At 35.9% G+C, this 21813-nt stretch overlaps 1 protein-coding gene across 3 annotated transcripts; it reads right to left on the bottom strand.

The window, feature by feature from the left end:
• Positions 1-668: 668 nt before the first annotated feature.
• Positions 669-20770, bottom strand: LOC126746808 (uncharacterized). Of its 3 annotated transcripts, none has more exons than XM_050455204.1 (2): positions 20515-20770; positions 669-1424 (listed from the first exon to the last, which is right to left on the bottom strand). In XM_050455204.1, the coding sequence occupies exons 1-2, from the start codon at positions 20532-20534 to the stop codon at positions 836-838; spliced, it is 609 nt and encodes a 202-aa protein (XP_050311161.1). In that variant the 5' UTR covers positions 20535-20770; the 3' UTR covers positions 669-835. The 3 variants fall into 3 exon arrangements, with proteins under 3 accessions (XP_050311161.1, XP_050311160.1, XP_050311159.1); XM_050455203.1 differs by lacking the exon at positions 20515-20770 and adding an exon at positions 10434-11032; XM_050455202.1 differs by lacking the exon at positions 20515-20770 and adding an exon at positions 1625-1731.
• Between the last annotated feature and the right edge of the window lie 1043 nt (positions 20771-21813).

Here is a 21813-nt window from a genome sequence, read left to right as displayed (position 1 = left end):
TTGACTTTGTGGTTCTCTCACCTTGCTCTCATGTTATTGTCTGTAAAAGCCTGAGAAATCATTTTGATTTTTGATTGTTGAGTGACTAAACCACTCACCTTGCTTGGTGAGTGGTTTAGTGGGTATTCCTATCTAGGAGAGTCCCACGCTACCCAGCTCAAGCTGGGTGTGCGTAAAAGAGCATTTCCTCACCTTACCAAAAAAAAAAAAAATTGCTGTCAGTTTACACTTGATAACGGTTGGAGATACTTCGACAAGATGTTTTCACTGTACCATTGTCTACCACCTTCAAAAACAGATTTGTGGATAATTGTTCCTCTTAAGTCCTTCAAAAATAGCTGCAATATGTTTATAGTCAAAGAAAAATACCACTTCTTTGTTTAACAACCCATAACATGACGGTGTTTTTGACCCACTCCCTCCGAAAGTCGGTCCCCATTTTCACTTTTTGTAATTTTCCAAATTAAAATGCCCGAATGAACAGATTAAAAAAGACCGTATAAAAAAAGTTATCAATTGTTTTTGTGGTTTTTGCAAAAAAAAAAAAAAAAAATTTGTCTAAAACCCATAACATGTTATTAATAAAGCTAAGTACTACAAGCAAACTTAAGAACGTCAACTGCTTGAATTTAAGGGTACAACAAATGGCCTCTAATGAAATCAGTCGCTCATTTCTTAAATATTATATTTAATATGAAAACAATTATTGGCTTATAAAAGTACGTACATCAATAATATTAAATATAAAGATATAAAATAAGTATCAGTCTAAAATTACATCATTGCACTGACGAGTGAGTGTCTCTATAATAATTTAAAAAGATTATGATACACTTTAAGGTAGCAGTCTGTGATAATGGGCCCGTTTGTTTTTCTCGATAATATAAAGCGAATGCGGTTTACCGTTCCCGGGAAAATACTTCATGAAATTCGATTTTTTCGGCTTGAGCGGTACGTAATAAGACGGCTTCAGCGGTTTCTTGTTCGAGCGCATCGGCTTTTCTAGCACCTCGTTCCAGTTCTCCGGATGGTCCAACAGATCGTTATCCACGTCGTTGGTGCGACTCTTTTGTTTGCTCTCCACCATCTTCTTCAACACCGGAATGTTCCAGTGGTAAATTTTTCCAGGTTTACCGTTACTCTTGAATCCCACGGGGACCTTTTCCGCTTCCGGTAAAACAGAATTCGGCTTGTTTAAGGCGTAATAGTGAGGATTCGGCGGGAGTTTGATGATGAACATGTGCGAGTCGTCCGATCTGCTGTGGTGTCTGGATTCCACAGCGAGACGTTTCCTGTGGTGGGTGTTCGGGCTACGGATCTTCTGCAGCCCGAGTTTGGTGAGCATGTCATGGTTTTTGGATTGCGGCCTCGCTTCCAGAAGCGGTAACACAATAGTGAGTAGAAGGACTGAGGTCAATAGATGCCTGAAACAAAAGAAATATTTATTATACATTTATTTTGATAATGTTTGTTGATTGGGGATTAAACCAAGTGACAAAAACAACAAATGTTTGCAAAAACTCTCCGAAATGGCAAAGTGAACGTCCCCATTATCATAGAACGGACGAAATGTTGTTGTTAATATGAAGAGCCGCGACTCAGTCGGTTCTGATTTCACGTTTACCTCATGTGCAGAAAAACGATGATGGTCTCGGTTAGGGTCATAGAACGATTAATAATCGTCACGTTATTTACTTAGGACATGGTAGGAAACCACTTTAGGATTTTAAACAATAAACAGTAACGGGGTGTAAATTGGGAGCGAGACAAGCGTGGGCCACCTACGGAACCGTGATTTATAATAAAATTGCTTCAGCAGTGAAAACAAATTAGAGTGGGATGAGAATAAGCGTGGCGTTTAATAAATATTTCTTTATTCTTATTACACAAGAGAGAAGAAGAAATCTTGAATGCTCCTTTTAGACTCATTTTGCAGGTAACATAAAAAATAAGTCAGATAACCCAAACGGTTTGCATCCATTTGTACAAGAAAACCGTGTCAAATTCCTGTGTTTCCTGTACAATATAATAATCATTAGGAATCTTCGAACACAGATCTAAGTGGCACGATCAACAGAGTCGTGTATACAGTAATTGAAAAAAAGGAACCCGTTACGTTTAGTTGCATAAGGCAGTAATAGAATCATCGTATGCATCTTTCGAAACTGATTATTAGCAAAGATAAACAGGAGACGTTCATTAGTCATAATATTTTGTTGAGCAATGATTAATGGGAGAAAGCAGACGTTAGACTAACTAAATAGATATAGATACCAGTGATGTTTAGAAATGGGTTAAATGCATTCTTCTACTACCGCGTGCTTAAGGCACCATAAATTTTAAATCCATTGTACTGCACTGAAATTGTTATATAGACTAGACAACAGTGGCTGGGTGATCTGCCTGTGTTGTTTGATTTTCATCGGCATTAGACACGTCCATTACGGTAGACCGCATTCGTTTTGCCAAATTAAGCGCAAAAAGCGAATTTATTTGATAAATAAATTGGCTGCGGATTTTTTTTTTGATGCTGTGTATGGCGTTCGTTTGTTTCGCCTAAATTAGAACCACCTGCTTTAAATGTTTGGAGTCGTTATGCAACCATGCGTCTCGATATGGATAATTTGTATGATGATGTAAAAAAAAAACAAGCCTCCGATGTCTCTAATTAAAAGTGACTGGATCCGTTTTATCTATACGTAAAACGACAGCGACTTTAATTGGTCGTGTAAAACGTGGTCTCTCCTTCAACCCCGACGTTATTCCTATAATAAATTTATTAATTTGTCTTCGAACTCGTTTCAGGATCGAAACCGAAACCAGCGTTCCAACATGGAAATTTACTTAAACCGGCCGATATATTTTTATAGTTTAAACTTTGTATATTATGTGCATACCGAAGCCAAGGTAAGTGATTGCATATAGCGGCTTCATTTTCCATATAAAAAGATTTGGAATTTATTTAGCGCCGTTGCCACTTTTCCGAGGGTTGTTTTATCAGTGACACCTTGAGTGATACCGTACCCACGTCATGGCGAACAACGGCCTTGCTGACACATGTAAGAAGCTTGTATGGTGAGAATCGTATGCCGGCCATCTTGCTTCGCAAAATTGACAGGAAGCTGACAGAAATGACGTTGTTGACATTGATTGATAGAACATCATTTGTCATATGATTTGAGTTTGCAGAGTTTGTTTTTAAATGTATGCTGGGATTATAAGCAACTAGAGAGTCTCACCGCAGTTTACTTACACAGATAAATAAATAAACAAACAAACTTGTATTTTTTTTTCTTTACAACACTAGTGAGAGTAGTTTAAAAGAAAAACGGAGTCCAACGTCGCATATAGTCGCTGGGGGGCCAAATCTAAGAGCATCCTCTGAAATGACAGATAAGATGGACACTTCGGATGGCTATTTGACGGATTTTTCGACAAAAAGCGATGATGTTAATCTAAAGAAGAAGTTGGAAAAAGAGCGGGGTAAGACTTTGGAGGGTTATCCCGCATCCTCTTCCGAATTTAAAAAACCCAGCTCAAATCTGTCCCGATCCCAGAGTAGATCCTTAAAATCCACCCTAAATCCCACAGTGAAGGGTAGTAGTTTGGGGGCTGGGGTAGCGCATTCTAGAAGCGAGAGAATAAAAGAACTTGAAAAGGAGGTTAGAGATCGAGATCTGTTTATCGATAATAACAAAAGAGAGATATTAAATTTAACAACAATAAATCACCAATTAAACGAAAAACTTAACAAAATCGAGAGCCTAGCTAAATGCTAAATTTAAAGATGAGATCACTAACCTCAAACTTCAATTAGAAGAAACATTAAACGTAAATCAAAATTTAACTTTGCATATGAGGGCTTTGGAGGAGCAAGCAAAAAACTGAACAAACTTGGAAAAGACCTAGAGAAGATACCAGCTATTCCTCACCCACTAAGGGGGCGAGGAAAAGCTGATATCTAACACACAAATAAAAAATAAAAACCGATTCCCAGAGCTTGCTCCTCCAGAGTCATCAGACATGAGAGACGAACGTAGTGTGGTGGAGAGTAGTGAGAAAAAAAAGGAAAATATAATAAATAATACACAAAATGAAAAAAATCCTTTATTTATGCCTTTGAATGACCTTTCTCTAGCAGGGAGGGAGAGGAGCGCGAATCCCAGCATTTCTAAAGTCCCCAAAGTGGTACAAATTGAGCGCAAAAATATAAAATGACAATTGAAAACAAAATTAACATAATCGAGACCCAAAAAGAAAGGCTGGGATTGGCGCTCTTCCCGAAGACCCCCCAGGACCATTACTAAGCTTCTTAGGGAAAAGGGAGTGGAATACTACTCCTTTTTCCTTGAAGAGGATCGCAAACTTAATGTTATTCTTAGAGGGCTAGACCGTAACTTTGATTTAAAAGATATAGATGAAGAACTAAGACTGATGGGGTTCGACCTCCAAGAACTGGGGTGGTTCAACACCGGTCCGGGGAAAAAAAGAAAAACGGACCTCATCAGGTTCTTAGTCCCAAAAGAGCAGGAAGACGTTGTTCGCGTTGACGTTGTTCGACGTTTTAGTACCTCGTTAATAAAACGTGAAAATGGTGTATCACGTTAGATGAAAAATTGCGAACCAAACCCATGCATAACCATAGGCCTTTCCCTCTATGGTTATGGTCGATACCATACAATCGTACAAATGCCGAAGTACAGTTATGTAACATGGGCACGTGGATGTCGTGCCTCACGGGGATATTCACCATTGGTTTCGGCGTCTGTTTCTACTTCTTCTTCTTTTCCATCGACCTATTTTACTGTTTGGTCTTAGCCTCAAAAAAAGATTAACAAGAAACTTGTTTGTGTCTGGCCTCTTATTGAATTTACCAATTAGGTTCCATCAATATCTTTTTTAAGTGCTGCAAATAGAGATTAATATGCTTTTCAATTGATTTTTTTTTAATTAATATGACGCGAGTTCAAGGAACTTTATTTATTATACAATTTTTTGGGTTCTTCTAACTTTAATGCCCAAGACTCCCGTAATAAGCAGATATATGGCTTCGAGCGATTTATTCAAGTTAACCACCATTAAAACTGGCACTTCCTCGACTTTATTAGAAAATGACGGAGTTATTAGATGTTACGCATCCCTTGGCAAACTAACGACTATATAAGGTTTCGGTAAAACGAACTTTTCATTTTTTTACAATCATGATCTCTTCCGCGTATTCTATTATTATTAACTGTTTAACATTCAATTTATCCATAGCCGCGGATTTGCTCGGTTCCCTATTATTATCTTTGTATATTCATATATGGACGTTTATAGAGGAATTTATGGAACACTCGACCGTAAAATCACTTGATTGTATAAATACGAGGTTCCGTCAATAAGTCCTAACAGTGTTTTTTTTTTTTAGTTTTTTGACATAATTTTCTGCAAAATAAGCATTTGTTGGTTCAAACAAAAAAAGTCACTGGGGGCTAAATCCGGTGAATACGGTGGATGTTGGTCACCGAAAGTATAGTAGTGGCACATATCAGAGGTGCATCCGCGCATTGTCATGATGTATTTGAGGTTTTTTCCTTTATCAAGTATGGATATAGTGACGAATGAGGGCCTCGGCCTGGGATGGTGATTTTGGCAGGTGTAGAGTATACTCGAAACATGGGTGCGAGCAGACGATGGATACCAACTAATTTATTTACACACAATTATTTACAACTATGTATTTATGTTTGATTTAAATCTCACGACAATATTCCGAACCATATTGCGGCGACGATATGTAGATACAAAAGTATAATCAATTCGGAACTCATTTCTCACGTTTTAAAATAGATGCACATTCTGTAATAATCCGTTGCCGAAGAGCATCAAGTGAAGCTGGTTGCGTTTTAAACACAACAGTTCTTAAGTGATTCCAGAGAAAAAAGTCGATGGGTGTTGGGTCTGGTGATCTCGCCGGCAAATCCACTGATCTGGAAACGCATTATCTAAAAATTTTAAAGTGACTAATAAAATCCGAAAATCTTATATAAGAGAGTGGTCTTTTTTGAAAATATTCATGAGCATGATATTAGAACTCAAGATACTGGGATAATAATTATATTAGGACTAATATTGGACTAATACCAAAATTTATTAAACAATAGATAATATATCTTTGTTGCTTGGGATTTGCAATTCTCTAAATGGTGGTATTTTATGTTTAAGTTTGTCTTGACACAATATTAGCACACCAAGTTTTATATACACTCCACATTTTTTTTTGTACAACGCGCACACTGATTTAGATAACTTTTACTGTGAAACACAAAAAAATTTTCTTAAACCTTTTATTAAGGTGCCTTCGGTTTAACACTGCGCAACAGTAATTACAGGTTCTACCCCGCAATTATCCTCTTTTTTTTAAGCTTATTTAAGTTTTACGCATTTTTGTGGTTACTTCAAATTTATTCACTCAGTCCCGAACCAAACGTCACTCAATTTTTTGTCGTTTTAAGTTGTGTCCGAACGTAGAATGTTTTACTCAAGTTCAAACGATAATTGAGATAATAATGTTGATTATATAAATTCATCGAATAGCGATTATGGGCGATCGTTGTTCTAGTTATTCTAAGACCCAGTTAGTTATATAGTGGTGATAATCATTAAAATAATAAAGTTCTTAACGTACGGACCTACCTACTTAAAGTTTAATTATTTTTTTTATTGAATTCCGCTTCATAGATCAACTAACTAAGATTAAGGAGTTTAATAGATGACACCTATCATCCCAGATGATCTACGACAAGTACGTAATCGGTAATTTGAAAGAAAACGTCCATTTGTGACAGAACACAACTTATACCACGCGCAGTAATAAATAATGTAACAAGTGTTTCAATTCGCCTGCCAACAGTTTGATTGATAGCGATTAATATGGAACAGTAGAAAAAATATTATATACATTGTTACTGTATTTAATAAGGTTTCATGCGAGCAGACAAATGTATATTCTCGTCATACCTAGCCGGAGATGATGGGTTAACAACCCAGTTGAATTTAAAAACAATATATGAAATTTCAGAACAGTTATATAGAAAAAGGATCTCAGATCTTATGACTCAATTTCCTTTTATCAAGACTGAATGAAATCTAGAGCCAAACAAAATAATGTTACCTTAAGCCTTAGGACACAATGGGTTCTTTTATGAAATAAATTTAAGAATGTCCCATGCATTAAAAATGTAATCATATTAATAATAGTGGGCGCATGATAAAATCCTATTAAATTTCAGTAGATATTAGTTTTTTGGTCCTCGCGTCTTAATCTGTAAATTTACCATTAAACCAACCAATTAATGTCGCACGAAAAAGTGACTTGAAGAATTCGTAGAATTTAAGCAAGCCTAAAGCAAAGAAAGCATGGCGAATCATCCAAGAATGAGGCGTACCTCGGATTTCTTAATTACCAGGGTGGTTCAATAGGTCCTTAGAAAATTAGAAAGATCGCATCGTAACATCGATAGCACTATTTATTTTCTAGTCAGCTATCAAAGTTGCAATTTCATCCGTCCGACTACTAGAAATATTTATTTTCACCGTATTTATGTCCGATTTAAATTTCGCGCCAATATTCCGCACCGAACTTCGACGCGGCTGTTTATATACTCGGAGAACCACTGTCCGGAATATTCTCTAAATCTTCTACGTGTCTCCAGAGATGTCGTGCTCGCTCGTGTCATTCGAAAATGACCAAGAACAGGTGGTATCGGCGGCATTGCCAATATCGTTACATTATATACTCCGCATATACATTGACTCGTAAGGAGATAGTAGACAACCTTGTCAAACTCCCCTTTCAATATTAATATAAGTTGTGTTACCATTATATAATTGTTGTTCAAACTTAGGTAATGAAAAAACGATCACAGGGATGTATTAAGCGTCGTTAGTGTATTGGGGTAGCATTTCTAAGCGAAGAACTCAAAGAAAAACGATTAACTGACGATTGACGACCACAGAGTTATTTCTTTTTTAATAGCTCGTGATACTCTATGTTACTCGAGTATCACGAGCCACCTATGCCCTTCTATGCGTCAAATTGTCCAAGCTTTTAGTCATCTCTGGATCTCCTATAAGACTAGAATCCAGCAGCTAAGTGTAATCACACTTAAATCTACACTATCTAGTTGAGCGACTTGAAGGAAAATACTAATGTACTATCATCAGCAAAGCGGTAAATTGGATTAGAAGTCTAGTCGAGAAGGCCGTTGATAGTATAAAGATATTGTAAACATTGAGAAACCAGCTGATTCTCCGTCATTCCGAAGTGATGCAAGTGTAAAGCCGCGTCCAGATCTGTACCACGTCGCGAACTTAAAAAGTGATGCAGCTCGGCGCTCGTCGGTTTTCTGACGAAACATCAAAGGATTGGTACGCGACGACGCCCAAGCAAATCTGGACGGGAAACGAACGACACGATTTGTTTCTTTATTTTAGTATTATTTTGGCTATCGACAGGTGTCATGGAGTGGATTGACGAGCGTATATCTCTTTTAATTGCGTTCTATAGGCATCATGAATGTTTATGCTTATATTAACAACAAAAATAAAAAATTTGATTCTTGAACTCAAATATCCTCTAAGTTAAATACAACGGTGGATGAAATTAAAAAGAAGATAACTAATTTGCTTATTTATATAGAGTTATTCTTCTGTTTCTACAATAACATCTCAAGATTTGTCATATTCCCAGAACCAACGCCCTAATTTTCAACTCTCTCAATATCCCATGTCGCCACCAGACTACCGTAATTCACCCCCAGTGTTCTTCTGAGTGTGAATTCAGAATGAACTTCATAATGAATTCTCAATAATGAACAGTCTTCATAATGAAGACCTTGTTAATGCAGTGATACGCAACTGATTTATAGATTTGTTTAAAAATACATAAATACAAAATATGCTAGGATATGTCCCTTCAGTTCTTCAACTAGAGCTTTGCATATTTCTGGAACTATTTCGCTAATAGACTGCTTAGAGATTCTGAACAAATATTGTAAACTTGTGTACGAATCTCCTGTTGCCAGGAAACGTAGGGTTACAGCAAGTCTTTCTTGAACCGAGATTGCTTTTCAAAACTTGGTATCTTGCTTTAATCTGTTGTACATTTTTAAATCCGCAAGCAAATTATTCGCACCATATTGCGGCGGACGGAGCTCCACCTCATTATGCCATACAGGCCCATACTTATTTTGAAAACAGGTGGATTGGTCGAGGTGGTCCTGTCAACTGGCCTGCTCGTTCGCCAGATTTGACCTCCCTTGACTTTTTTTTATGGGGATTTATAAAAGACAAAGTAATGGCTAGTGCACCTACAACTCCAGAGGACATGAAGAACAGGATTCGTTTTGCTTGTTCATTAGTGAAATGTTACAGCGGGTACGAAACTCATGTCAAGAAAGGATAAGAAAGTGTTTGGAAGTCGAAGGCGGTCACTTCGAACAGCTCCTTAGGCATAATACACGATAGACGATAAATAGTTAAAAAGTAGGAAATAATTTGTTTTTATTGTAGTAGAATATTCGAATTATTTTTAAATTTAATCAAAACATTTTTGATCATAATTCCGTAACCAGCAGAGCAATTTTAAAAATTTTTTGTAAACAGACTTTATATTTTATGTAGATTCGTATTTAAGAATAAAAAACACGTCATTCCATTTAAAATAAGGAAGTGACCCTCCCCCCCTCTTAGGGGGGTGAAGGGACAAATGTCAAAAATATCACAAAAAGTGCCCCCCAGTATACTTGAAATGTCAAAAAAAAAATTTGCAGCCATTTTTGACATATCGCATTGTAACACTTTAAAAAACTCACCCTGTATAGCTTAAAATGGGATGCATTTTAAGCCTCTAATTAAATTAAAGAACACTTGATAAAAACAGAGTTTGTTTTATTTAATTTATAACATTCGTTGACCCTGTATAAAATTTAGGAAAAAATTCTTGTGCAAGTGAATACTACGTCAAAAGAATGGTCATGCCATTTAAAATTTTGGGGTTGGGTGCAGCGGGCACAAAGGGTGACTCACCCTATAACCAAAATATGGTGGTTGTAGTACCAAATTTCGCTTTTTTAATTTCAGAGATGTTTGCATTGAAGGTTTTCAAATTGACACCCTATACATTATAAAAACGACATCCAAGCAACACATCATATATAATTATTATCGTTAAATACATATTTCTTCCACGATTTTTTAGTAAATTTTTGCTTTTGGTATATTTATCAACCTTATATGACCAAAGTATATCCGATATTTATAATTGAAGTTCAACCAAAAATATACGTCTGAGCTAAATCAAAACTAACGTGTGTTGCTTGGGCTACGACTAAAATTGCCCGAACAAACGAACTCGAAATAAAATTAACAAAAAAAAGAAAAACGGTTACCTTGAGAATCGAACCCATGTCACTCGCCGCATATACCGGGCACCTTACCATCGAACTATGAACCCCCTATGAACAGGTGAACGTCCAGTCACAATGGTAAAACTTGTTGATTTACGTCTTATAACAGATGTTTTATGTGCGCACAGTTATAAATTTAATGAGCAATTAACGACACTTGCGGTTATTTGCGATAAAACAAACATTTTATGGTCCATACAGTTTATTACAAAGATCCGCCTTTTTTATAGCGGCGGGCTCCTTAATATGCCCAGCCCGTAAAATTACCTTCATCATCATGCATGCACAAACCAATGCAATCAAAGAACAACAGAAGTCAATAACATTTTATATAATCGTGAACGTTATATTATAATATCAATGAAATACGAGACCGACTATTGCCGATGATGCGACGGCGGGCAGGAAATGGAAAATCAACGGTGATTGAATAGAAGATGGATTTTTGATGTTTTGATTTAATCGGAAAGGGGCCGAGCTACGCAACAAAGTGATTTTAAATTACCCGAGTCGCGTTATGATTATCTCTTCATATAAAACGAAGTGCCACGCCCAATTTTCGCTCTCGCGCTCCGTTTTATTATTATTTACGATGCTTAAATCTAATTGCGATAATAACTAACGATAACTTAGTGATACACGATTAAAAGCAAACAGTTGAAAATGTTCCTATATAACCAAACAGTCATCAAAGTTTATCGGCCTCCTTATTTACTCTTTTCTACATTTTTTCCTATACGAACGTTCGCATCGCTAATGTACAAATATTAACTTTTCATCTGAAAATAAACCTTTTAGTGCACCAGGGGAATAAAAAGCAAACAACTGGCCCTGATATTCTAAACATTTTATTGCTTTTTATTCTTACTTCGCTCGCCTGGTCTATAGTGTAAACAACGAAGAAATCTCGGTCTTATTGCGATTTTCACTCTCGGGTGTTTATTTCCTGTGACTGAATACACGTTGCTTTTATTAGATTTTTCTTACAGCCATATAATTTGCCCATTGATATTCATCTAAAACCGAATAAATTAAACACTAACCGAGCGATTTCACACATTAGGCGCCCGAACCCATTAAATCTCCGCATTTAGTTTTCTATTAATTAAAGTTCGACTTGCTCTATAATTTGACCATCTCATTAATGATCGAATGCCATCAGGCCTAGTTAATCGATTACAATTTTAATGTAAACGTACATATTAAAGATGAATCAATGCGCGGGAAATTGATTCGTCGTCGTTTAGCATTTAAATAATAATTGGCCAATGGAATAATAATATTTTCTCTTTCGATAAATGCTCAAATATAATTGAATCCGTATCGGTTTTGCGTAATGGATAATTACAAAAAATGTCGCGTCATATAGAAAAAAAAAAAACATCACCCTGGAGTAGGCATATTATGAGCCATCGGCACAATACCCCATAATGCGAATTAGTCACGAAGAATGTGCATAATTCTTTCGAAGAACTGAGCGCGAAGAGTTAATTCGTTTAGAGTAATGCAACCGTTGCATAAAATTATGAGTGATGTGGAGGAGGTACTATATAAGACCCAAAAATCCTTATTTTTTATTTTTTTATCCTTGAAATCCTCCATAACACGCTTTAACGTCGCTGTATGCGATCAATAGTCAAATTTTCCTCGCTAAAACTACGATACTTGTGAGCGTATACGCAATTCGTTAAATACCCCGTTTAAAAAAAAAAAAAAGTCACAAATTGCTAGGTCTGGAGATCTCGGAGGCCATGGCACATCTCCGAAACTGGATTCGCCAACGTGGAACTTCGGAAGGCGGCCATCTTAGCGTGACTTGATATTAGAAAAATTTGACAGTAGTGACAGTTTTGACTTTTTTATTTTTACTTTCGCGAAAGCGTCGCCTCGTGAGTCAAGTAAAATTTGTTGAAATTATTCACTTTCTATTTCTATAGTTTTATTTTTTGTGAAATTAGGGCAAAATAAGGCATAGAATTTGGAATGGAGTAAGTTTTCTAGACATAGGGTCCTAGAAAAGACTGGGACAAAACTACCATGTAAATACTGTATAAGAATATCTATGTTCTTTGTTTCTATAAGCCCCATGATAAAGAAGTTTGCCAGGTCAGTTCATTAAAGGATTACAGCAACTTTAAAGTTTGTTCCTCAAACCATTTTGCTGTCTCAAATTATAATAAACCTGATGTTCCCTCTGATGAGTCAAGGTTTATGTTTTAATGCCATTCTATGGTCTCATTTGTTCCCAATACCAAGAAAATCATTTTCAGTTGCCAATAAAATGCAAGTTGCAAGTTCAGAGACTGTAGATACTAGTGGTATGTCCACTCAAATTGTTCATCATCAATATACCATCAGGGAGCTCTTGTTCCAATATTATATGCAATATAATTTTTCTTAGAGAATACACAGTCCATGACTTATTATCCAATTACCATCTCCAAGAACTCTTCAAGGTATACACTCCCATAGACCTTTTAATTCTGCACAAATCAAAACAATTTTGGAATACCTTGAATTGCAGGCAGAGTCTTAGGTGAACTACTTAGATCATTGTTGTGTCTTAATGTTTGATGGAACATCTCTAAGCTCTGAACTTTTGTATGAAAAATCCAGTCAGGTAATTTTTAAATGTGTTTAAAGATTCTCTGGATAAAAACTTCAACCGAGCCTATCACACTCTTGTATTCATGATTCGAGGTCTATTTTCTTACACCATATAGTTTAGATAGAGGTTTTAAGAAACCTAATAATAAAATGCGTTGAAGAATTGCAGTCAGTTGGGATGAAGGTCTGTGCAACTATTTATGGTCAAGGTAGTACTAATATAGCTACTATAATATAATAAAGTAATAATAAAATATATATAAGTAAATATAATATATATAAGTAAAGTATAATATAATATATATAATAAAGTTAAGTGACTTCAGTAGAATAAATATAACCCAGAGAGTTAACACTTCGACTATAAACTATAAAATAACATTTCCTGATCCTTGAGATCATCAGAAAGCAATAGAAATATACAGTATTTAAGACAACTAGCAATATGATTAATGTAGAATGTAAAAAGGTGATGATATGATTTACTTGATCAAAAGCTTTTGAGAAATCAATATACACGGCTGGTACCTGACTTCCTTTGGGCCTGATGATACTCCCACAAGAGCGAAACACGCGTAGCTTTTTAAAATTGTAAATATATTTAATGAGAGATACCCTGAGAATTTTTTTGGGAGCACTTCCTTCATCCATCCAATCGGGCAAAAGTGGGCGGTCAGTCTTTGGAAAGCAAATAATTGTAATTATTAAAATATTCTTTAGAAAAGACCTCAACAAGACCTATAACAGCATATACCTATTAGGCTCCCCAGGATGACCCTTGAATTCTGGAAGGTCCAAAAAATAAATAATAATAAATGCTCTTATGTGTCTTTTGCTTGCAACAATTATTGAAGCTCGTTGACCAACGATGTCCACTATATATATATACACAAGCGAGGAGTTCAGTAAAGGTCAGAATGTCACCGCAATGGTTTGTTATAGTACCGCGACCAACATACGTTCGCCATATTATAATAGATGGAGGAAAAGAATAAAAAGCGGCAGTACATTGAAGGTACTTAAAATAATTAAAGAGCCACCCACAACGTGGCGGCGCTGGAAAAATCCTGATTTACGAGACAACCGATGTAAATGGGGGCCATTTCACAGAAAAACATTTAAATGTTATTTGTGCGCTTAAGGGAGCCTTTCTTATATGTCTAGCATTCTAACTCTACAAGTTTGTTCGGCCGACGTCTATTAATTCGGCTTAAGTCATGAATAATATTCATAAATTAGCATCGATCAGTTCGATCTTCGATGAAGAAGTAGTTAAATTTATGTACATTCTCAGAGGGCCATAAGTCCGTGATAAATTGTCATGTTTAATTCATGAGTTGCACTTACGTTTAACATTTGTTTCTTGTTTGAGTGTGTATAGTCGATGGGCGTCATTGGAAACTATCAAACTGCGGAAAAGAAAAATGAATTCCAAGAGCCGTTTAAATGAATTAATCCTTCCCGCGAAACACTTTTAAAAAACGTTTACTGCAAAGCTGGCTTTAATTACGTTAAAATACGAGCGTCCCATTAAATTAGCACTTATCAATCCAGTTACGAAGGAAACCATTAAGGAAATGCACCACAAATAGAGTTAAATGTAATTATTGCAAATATCGGAATACCGTTTTTTTGTTTTATATTTTTTAACTCATTTCCTTCCCAATTCACATATTGTAAACATCTTTTGGGATTTTATTGTTATTCCAAACCAAACCGTTGATGAATGAATGTGTTAACATTTTTAACGTGCTCGCATCACATCTAAAAATATTATACAGTTCTTTGAACTTTTATATATGGAATTATTTATATTATAGATTTAATTGGCACAAACGAGTTTCTTCGTTTTTGTTTCAATTTTTATAGCCTAAGCCTTTCTAATGTAGAAACATTTCTGCTATACAGGGTGTCCCGAATTGCCAGCAGTACGTGATTTTTAATTGAATATTCTTGTATAATAATAATTATTTCTCAAATCCTCATTTAGTTCGGAACAAATCTAATTCCCTGTCTTTCTTCCCTAATAGGATGCATGTTTTACTAGTATACAAATTAGAAACCATATCTCTTACGGGTTCTATGCGTCAGTTTACATGAAAATGAAGAGTTTTCTTGCAAAAGATCCATACTACCTAGAAAAATTCATTGAGTCTTTGATGAATTCCATGGATATTACTCCTGGATATCTTGGAAACTTCAGCTCTATTTAAGTCATTTTAGGATCAAAATGTGGAACATCTTACAGTGTTGAGGAATAGTCAATATACTCATGGATTTCACGTCCTTAAGTAAGCTGTAAAGCGTAAATAGATTCTGAGGTACTGACATGATCAGAAATTGTCATCCGGATGAATTTCTGGAGTCTCACCTATAGTTATCAGAGACCAAAGAACTTGGAAATAGCAATAAGAGTCATCTTGGTTTTATACCTTGGACTATAAGTCTAGTGAGCTTTAGCACAACTTATTACTAAATTAAATCAAGAATTTTCTTAAACTCTCTATACACAGACAGTTTTGCTCACATTTCTGTGGAAAAATGAAAATAAAACTGTTTTCTAAGTTGTTTAATCTTGATTGCAGATTAAAAAAAGCAAGATAGACAATCAAAAAGAAAACATCGTTCCTAGAACAACGAAGGGAGAAATTTTGACGGAATTTATTTTTTAGAAGCAATCCTTACTTATGGAAGGTAAAATCGAAAGAATACTTTGATAAATTAATAAAGAAGGAAGCTTATAAAGTCTTAGTTTATTATATGAATCAATTAAACAAAAAAACTGGAAAATATTAAATTTGTTGAAAAAAATACAATTCTTTAAGAAGTTGATGAACGACAAAAAGTGATTCCGGAATTGAGGACTTTTACAAGCCAAATCTCTGATATTATTTAATGTTACTATTCCTAATGCAGGGCATACACGCTACGGTTTACCGGAGAGGTTTACCTGTACAGGTCGATTTTTGGTCGTAGGGTGTGTGTGAGACATTCCGGTTTACTTTTACCGGACAGAAATTTAGCAGTGTTTCACTATGGCTTCCCGTGACGACAACGACGACGATCTCCTAGCATTGGTAGAACTTGCGATAATTTTAAAAGTAAACAGTGCCAAAAAAGTAGGAAAGAAGAGATCGCAATGGTGTTTCAATATTTAATTGGTGTTTTATTCTACGGTTTTCCGGACAGGTAAACCTCTCCGGTAAACCGTAGCGTGTATGGCCTGCATAAAAGGTTTAGAACTACCAAAGCCAAGTCTATAGGCAATGATAACCCAGAAAATTATTTGCAATAAGTAAGGTTAATAAATCAACATAAATCAATTATTATTACTCATATGCAGTGGCGGTTATAAAAATAGGATAATTAAGAAACAATCGTTTTATCTTTCAAAATTTTTGAAAATTTGGCAACGTATTGTTTTTTACCTCTAGTATAGGCGCATCATATTTTCAGCATTACAACGTTCCCATTTTTGTGAAACTGCGTTTTTCTTTTCGAGAATACCCTGTATATTATTGTATTATTATATGTAGTGTTATAAGAATTAAATTAGATACAGTGCATATATATTTCATAAGAATATCATATAGAAATGTCATAAAGATATAGAAATATAGAAATAATCTTTATGACATAAAAACATATAGAAATATCATAAAGATCAATTTGACTTCATTGGAAAAATAGATAATGGAAGGATATTTACGAGGGCGGGTCAATAAGTCCGTGACTTTTTGAATTTCCCGCCTTTTAATGGAAATGGCAACTCTGTTTCTGTCAACAGAGAACTGTCAGTTGACGCCTGTCAAAATTTGAAAAAACTGTGTCCATTTAGTTTGTGTTTGACAGCTGTTGATAGCAGACTACCACGCGTTTTGAGAAAAAATCGGAAAAAAGTGAATTTCGTGTGCTCATTAAGCATTATTTTTTACGGAAAAAACCATCCGATTGCTTGATGCTTGATAAATATTATGGGGACTCTGCACCATCCATTTCCATGGTAAAGAAGTGGTTTACTGAATTTCGATGTGGCCGTACAAGCACGGAAGATCCCGAACGTTCTGGACGCCCAGTCGAGGTCTCTACATCCAAAACGATCGAAAGAATTCACGATATGGTTTTAGCCGATCGGAGATTGAAAGTGAGGGAGATTGTGGAAGCCATAGGGATCTCACATGGTTCAGTAGTTTCAATTTTGAATGATCATTTGGGTATGAGAAAGCTTTCCGCAAGATGGGTGCCGCGTTTGATCACAATCGACCACAAACGCAACCGTGTGACAATTTCCCAGGAGTGATTGGCGTTTCTCAACCGCAATATGGACGAATTTTTGCGTCGTTTCGTCACCGTGGACGAAACGTGGATCCACCACAACACGCCGGAGACCAAACAGCAGTCAAAACAGCGCCCAAGAAGGCAAAGGTGGGTTTGTCAGCCAATAAAATCAATGCGACCGTTTTTTGGGATGCACGCGGTATAATCTACATTGACTATCTTCAAAAGAAGAAAAGAATCAATGGAGAATATTATACCAACTTATTGGATAGATTCAATGAGGAACTGAAAGAAAAAAGACCACATTTGGCTAAAAAAAAGTTCTTTTCCACCAGAATAATGCACGGGTGGACACATGTGCAGTTTCCATGGCAAAAATTCATGAATTAGGTTACGAATTACTTCCTCATCCGCCCTATTCTCCAAATTTAGCCCCCAGTGACTATTTCCTATTCCTAAACTTAAAGAAATGGCTCGACAATGACGACGAAATCATCTCTCAAACAAATGCCTATTTTGATGACCTCGACAAATCATATTTTTCCGAAGGGATAAAAAAATTGGAGAAACGTTGGACTAAGTGTATAGAACTCAAAGGAGACTATGTTAAAAAATAAAATAACTTTTTATATAAAAACCTGTCTTTTATCCAAAAAGTCACGGACTTATTGACCCGCCCTCGTATCAACGAGGTTCTTTTTGAAGTCCAATTAGAAAACCTTACCAAACAATCATCTCTAGATGTTTCTGGAAATACAAAATCATATAATAACCCCAACTTAATGCACAATCACATAATCAACACATACACAAAGTTCAATTGCTTAGAATTAAAAGGGAGAGAAATCCGAAGGCTTTAAGTGTCTAAAATTAATTAAAAAATGAGTTGGTATGTCTAAAAAGATTAGAAATTTCTTAGAGTAAATAATTTGGAATGCCTGGAAGAAATAAGAAATTTAATGGCTTTCTACGAAGATAAACACAAGGGGAAGATGACTAAAATGACTGAAATGATGAGGCAAGAAATGCCTCCTGAAGAAGGATACAGGCCCATAAATATTAAAAGAGTGCCTCCTAGGTCCTACTTTGGAGGTTATTCACTTATTGATGGTCTAATTGAAATGACTACTGGAGCTGCCTACCTTCTCTACCTCAATGTGGGCTCAGTCTATAGAGAACAATTAGAGGTTAAGAGAGCAAGTTTAGCAGTTTACCTTATGCTTATATGGCGGAAAGAGACAGGGCATTTCTAAAACAACTAAGAATTAATCGAGAGGAAGAGAGAGAGAATTAATGAAAAATGTACCTGGATGGAGAACCTATTTGCGTTGAAGAGCCAAATAAATATGTGGATCTCAGAATTCTATGTGCATTGTAGTTGGAAGGAGGCCCCTAAAGGGATGGAGTTTATGCTAAAATCTTAATTCTTTATTTTTCCATAAATAGTCAGTAATTAAGTTTCTTGAATAATATATCTCTGGTATGTGTCCACATCGTCCACCCACCGAACAATATCACCAACAATAATAATTTTAGATGCCTCAGTTATTTCGGCGGCATTTTTCAACAACTTGCAAAATTTCTTAAGCCTTTCCATAGCTTTCAAAACGACCCACTCGCTACTATAAGAAAGAACCTGGTAAAGACGTTGGATAAAAGTGATCCTCTATCTAAATTGGGTGTATATTGTCTTAATTGTAAGGATTGCCCTGCTGTTTATGTGGGACAATCAGGAAGGAGAGTATCCACAAGGGTACAGAAACACCTAAGCCTCGTTATAATAAGTTCAAAGAACTAAGTCAGCATTTGCTAACCATTTATTATCAACGGGTCATAGTTTTTCCGTCCCTGCAAATGTTTCCATTGTTCACGAGTGTCCTAAGGGTAAAAAGTTGGATCTCCTGGAGAAAATGGAAATCACCAAAGCCAAAAAGTCCAATTTTAACATGCGTCAATGATTTATCTTTGGGACTTATCTTTAATAATCTTATATAACCTCTTGTTTCTGCATGCCTTTGACTCTAATATTCATTCAGGGCTCTAACTTGGGCCCCCTTCTCTTTAACGTTTTCGCTAATGACTTGATTTCTACCCTCAATTGCTCTTGGTTAGCATATGCTGATGACCTAAAGCTTTTCCATAGGATTGACTCTATATAGCAGATTGTGGTCAACTGCAAGAGAACATCAATACTGTAGTACACCATTGGTGCACTTTGAACCGGCTCAACCTAAATGTTTCCAAGTGTAATGTGACCATAGCTCACGCTCACATTACTCAGTTAATGGAGAGTCTCTGACAAGGTCTACCTGTTTTAAAGATCTTGGAGTCAGAGGAGACAAAAATGTTCTTTTATCCCTCACATCGAAGATACTGTTTCTAGAGCTACTCGCATGCTGGGCTTTATTATCAGAAATTGCAAACTTTTTTCGAACACTGCCACTGATGCCAAAACTCTCTACTATGCATTTGTTAGATCCAAGCTGGACTACAGCTTCCTCATTTGGTCTCCCATTTACAACCAGCACATTCACCTATTAGAACCAGTCCAACGGCGATTCCTTAAATGTTTGGCATTTAAGGATGCGAGGGAGTCTATCCTCCAAGGGTTTTGACCATAACCTGATGTTCTCTTATGAACGGTCACTTGCGAAGAGAAGAGAAATGCATTCGGTGAAATTCTTGTTTAATTTACTTAACCATAAAATTGACTGATGCCCATCCCTTTTGCAAAGGATTGCTGATTCTTGTGACATTCACCATGACAATTTGGCACTTATTTTGAGTCACCTGCGTATGATCGGTGGGGGAGGCTATAGGTTATTTAGTTTTTAGTTTGAATACATTTGTTTACTCATTTTTTTGATTTAAATTAATTCTTGATTCTTATCCTAATTTAGTGTTGATTTTTTATTATTTGTTTTCTCAAACTCACTACTTTTTTTTATTATATAGTAATTCTTTTATAGTCTAGTTGCATGAATCTAAGTACAGTTTATGCATTCGTACTTGTACAAATTGATTCTCCTGTAACTGAATATATGTAACCTGTTGGAAATAAAGCTTATTATTATTACATATTTGTACTCACAGATTTTAAATCTAGTCGTAATAAATTTACCTAGAAACAATTATCAATTCTACAATAAACAATATAAAATAAATGTTCATAACTAACCTGGGCCACCTCATCTTCATTTTTTTTGACTCACACACACACAGTCCACTCTACAGTTTTCTTTTGTTAATTCCACTTAAAAAATTCAACACCCATGAAAACCACGATTTAAATAAAAATCGAGCGCGAATTTCAAAAAATAAGTTTTTTCTCCGCGTATCAATCGCGTGCGTATATCTATCTACACGTAGTTCTTTCCCGATGTCGGTCGACGAATAAACGTCCGCGTGCCTTTACCGGCCCTCAAATAGAGTGGCCAACAACAGTTTCGTGCTCCTTTTTCTTCTTCTTCGTCTTCTTCGCGTTTAACGTTTATACTCCCTCCGTCTCGTCTCCGCTACATACGCGAGATGTTGAAAAGTTTACTTTACCGGTGCATGTCCAGCATTCATTCGTGTTGAACAAAAAAATTAGCAACCATTCAATTTTTATGACAACAGTACATCGGACTGCAGTCACAAACATGGAATTTTCAGATTCTTGCGAAGTTACTTCAGGGGTACCTCAAAGTTCAGCTCTTGAGCATAAAAGCCTTTTCCACGAGAAAGTGTCTTTTGTTTTTCCATATTTCTTTAAAAATAACGTCAGAAAATAAAAACGAAATCCGCAAATTTCGATTTTATAGACACATCTCCGGAACTACTCAGAATTTTAAAACTTCCTAAACGGCATATTGTTAGACCTGAAAATGCGCAACTTCTCCCTAATTTAACCGTCTTCGCATCTCCTTTATTCTCCAAAATCCTCCATCCTTATCTTGGACATACTGTATATGTATTTCTTAAGTAGAGAATGGAGAATTTTATAGTACTCATTTATTACTCTCACACTTTTAATGACCCACTATTAACATTAAACTCGTCCGTCTGTGATTAATATTCGGGTCAGAAGGTCAATTAATAATTTGTTCAATAAATCAATGAACTTTTGATGAGTGTTTAACGAAAATAAATGAATTCATTTTTTTCTTGTGGTGACACGTCTCAATATCTTAAAAGGGCAAACAACCTGTTGTTGTTGTTGTTGCCCTTAACAACCCAATTGATCATTCTAACGTGAAGCCCTTCTTCGTCGACGACGACGACAAAAGCTGCGTCTCCTTTCATGTATATTCGCCTTTATTATTGGGTTGTAAAAAGGGCTTCGATAATAATGAGGTGCCCCTTATAACATTATTTGAACGTTTACTATGTAGATAACATTTTTACGTGAATGGTCCTTCGAGCCGGATTAAATAAACATGAGCGCGGTAATTATGTTTCTATCAGGTTGATGGTCATCTTCCATTGTTTTAACAGA

Source organism: Anthonomus grandis, chromosome 18 (genome assembly GCF_022605725.1).
Source record: "Anthonomus grandis grandis chromosome 18, icAntGran1.3, whole genome shotgun sequence".
NCBI classification, from domain to species: Eukaryota; Metazoa; Arthropoda; class Insecta; order Coleoptera; family Curculionidae; genus Anthonomus; species Anthonomus grandis.
Note: the sequence above shows the minus strand (reverse complement) of the source record. Positions and strands in the feature narration are given on the sequence as shown.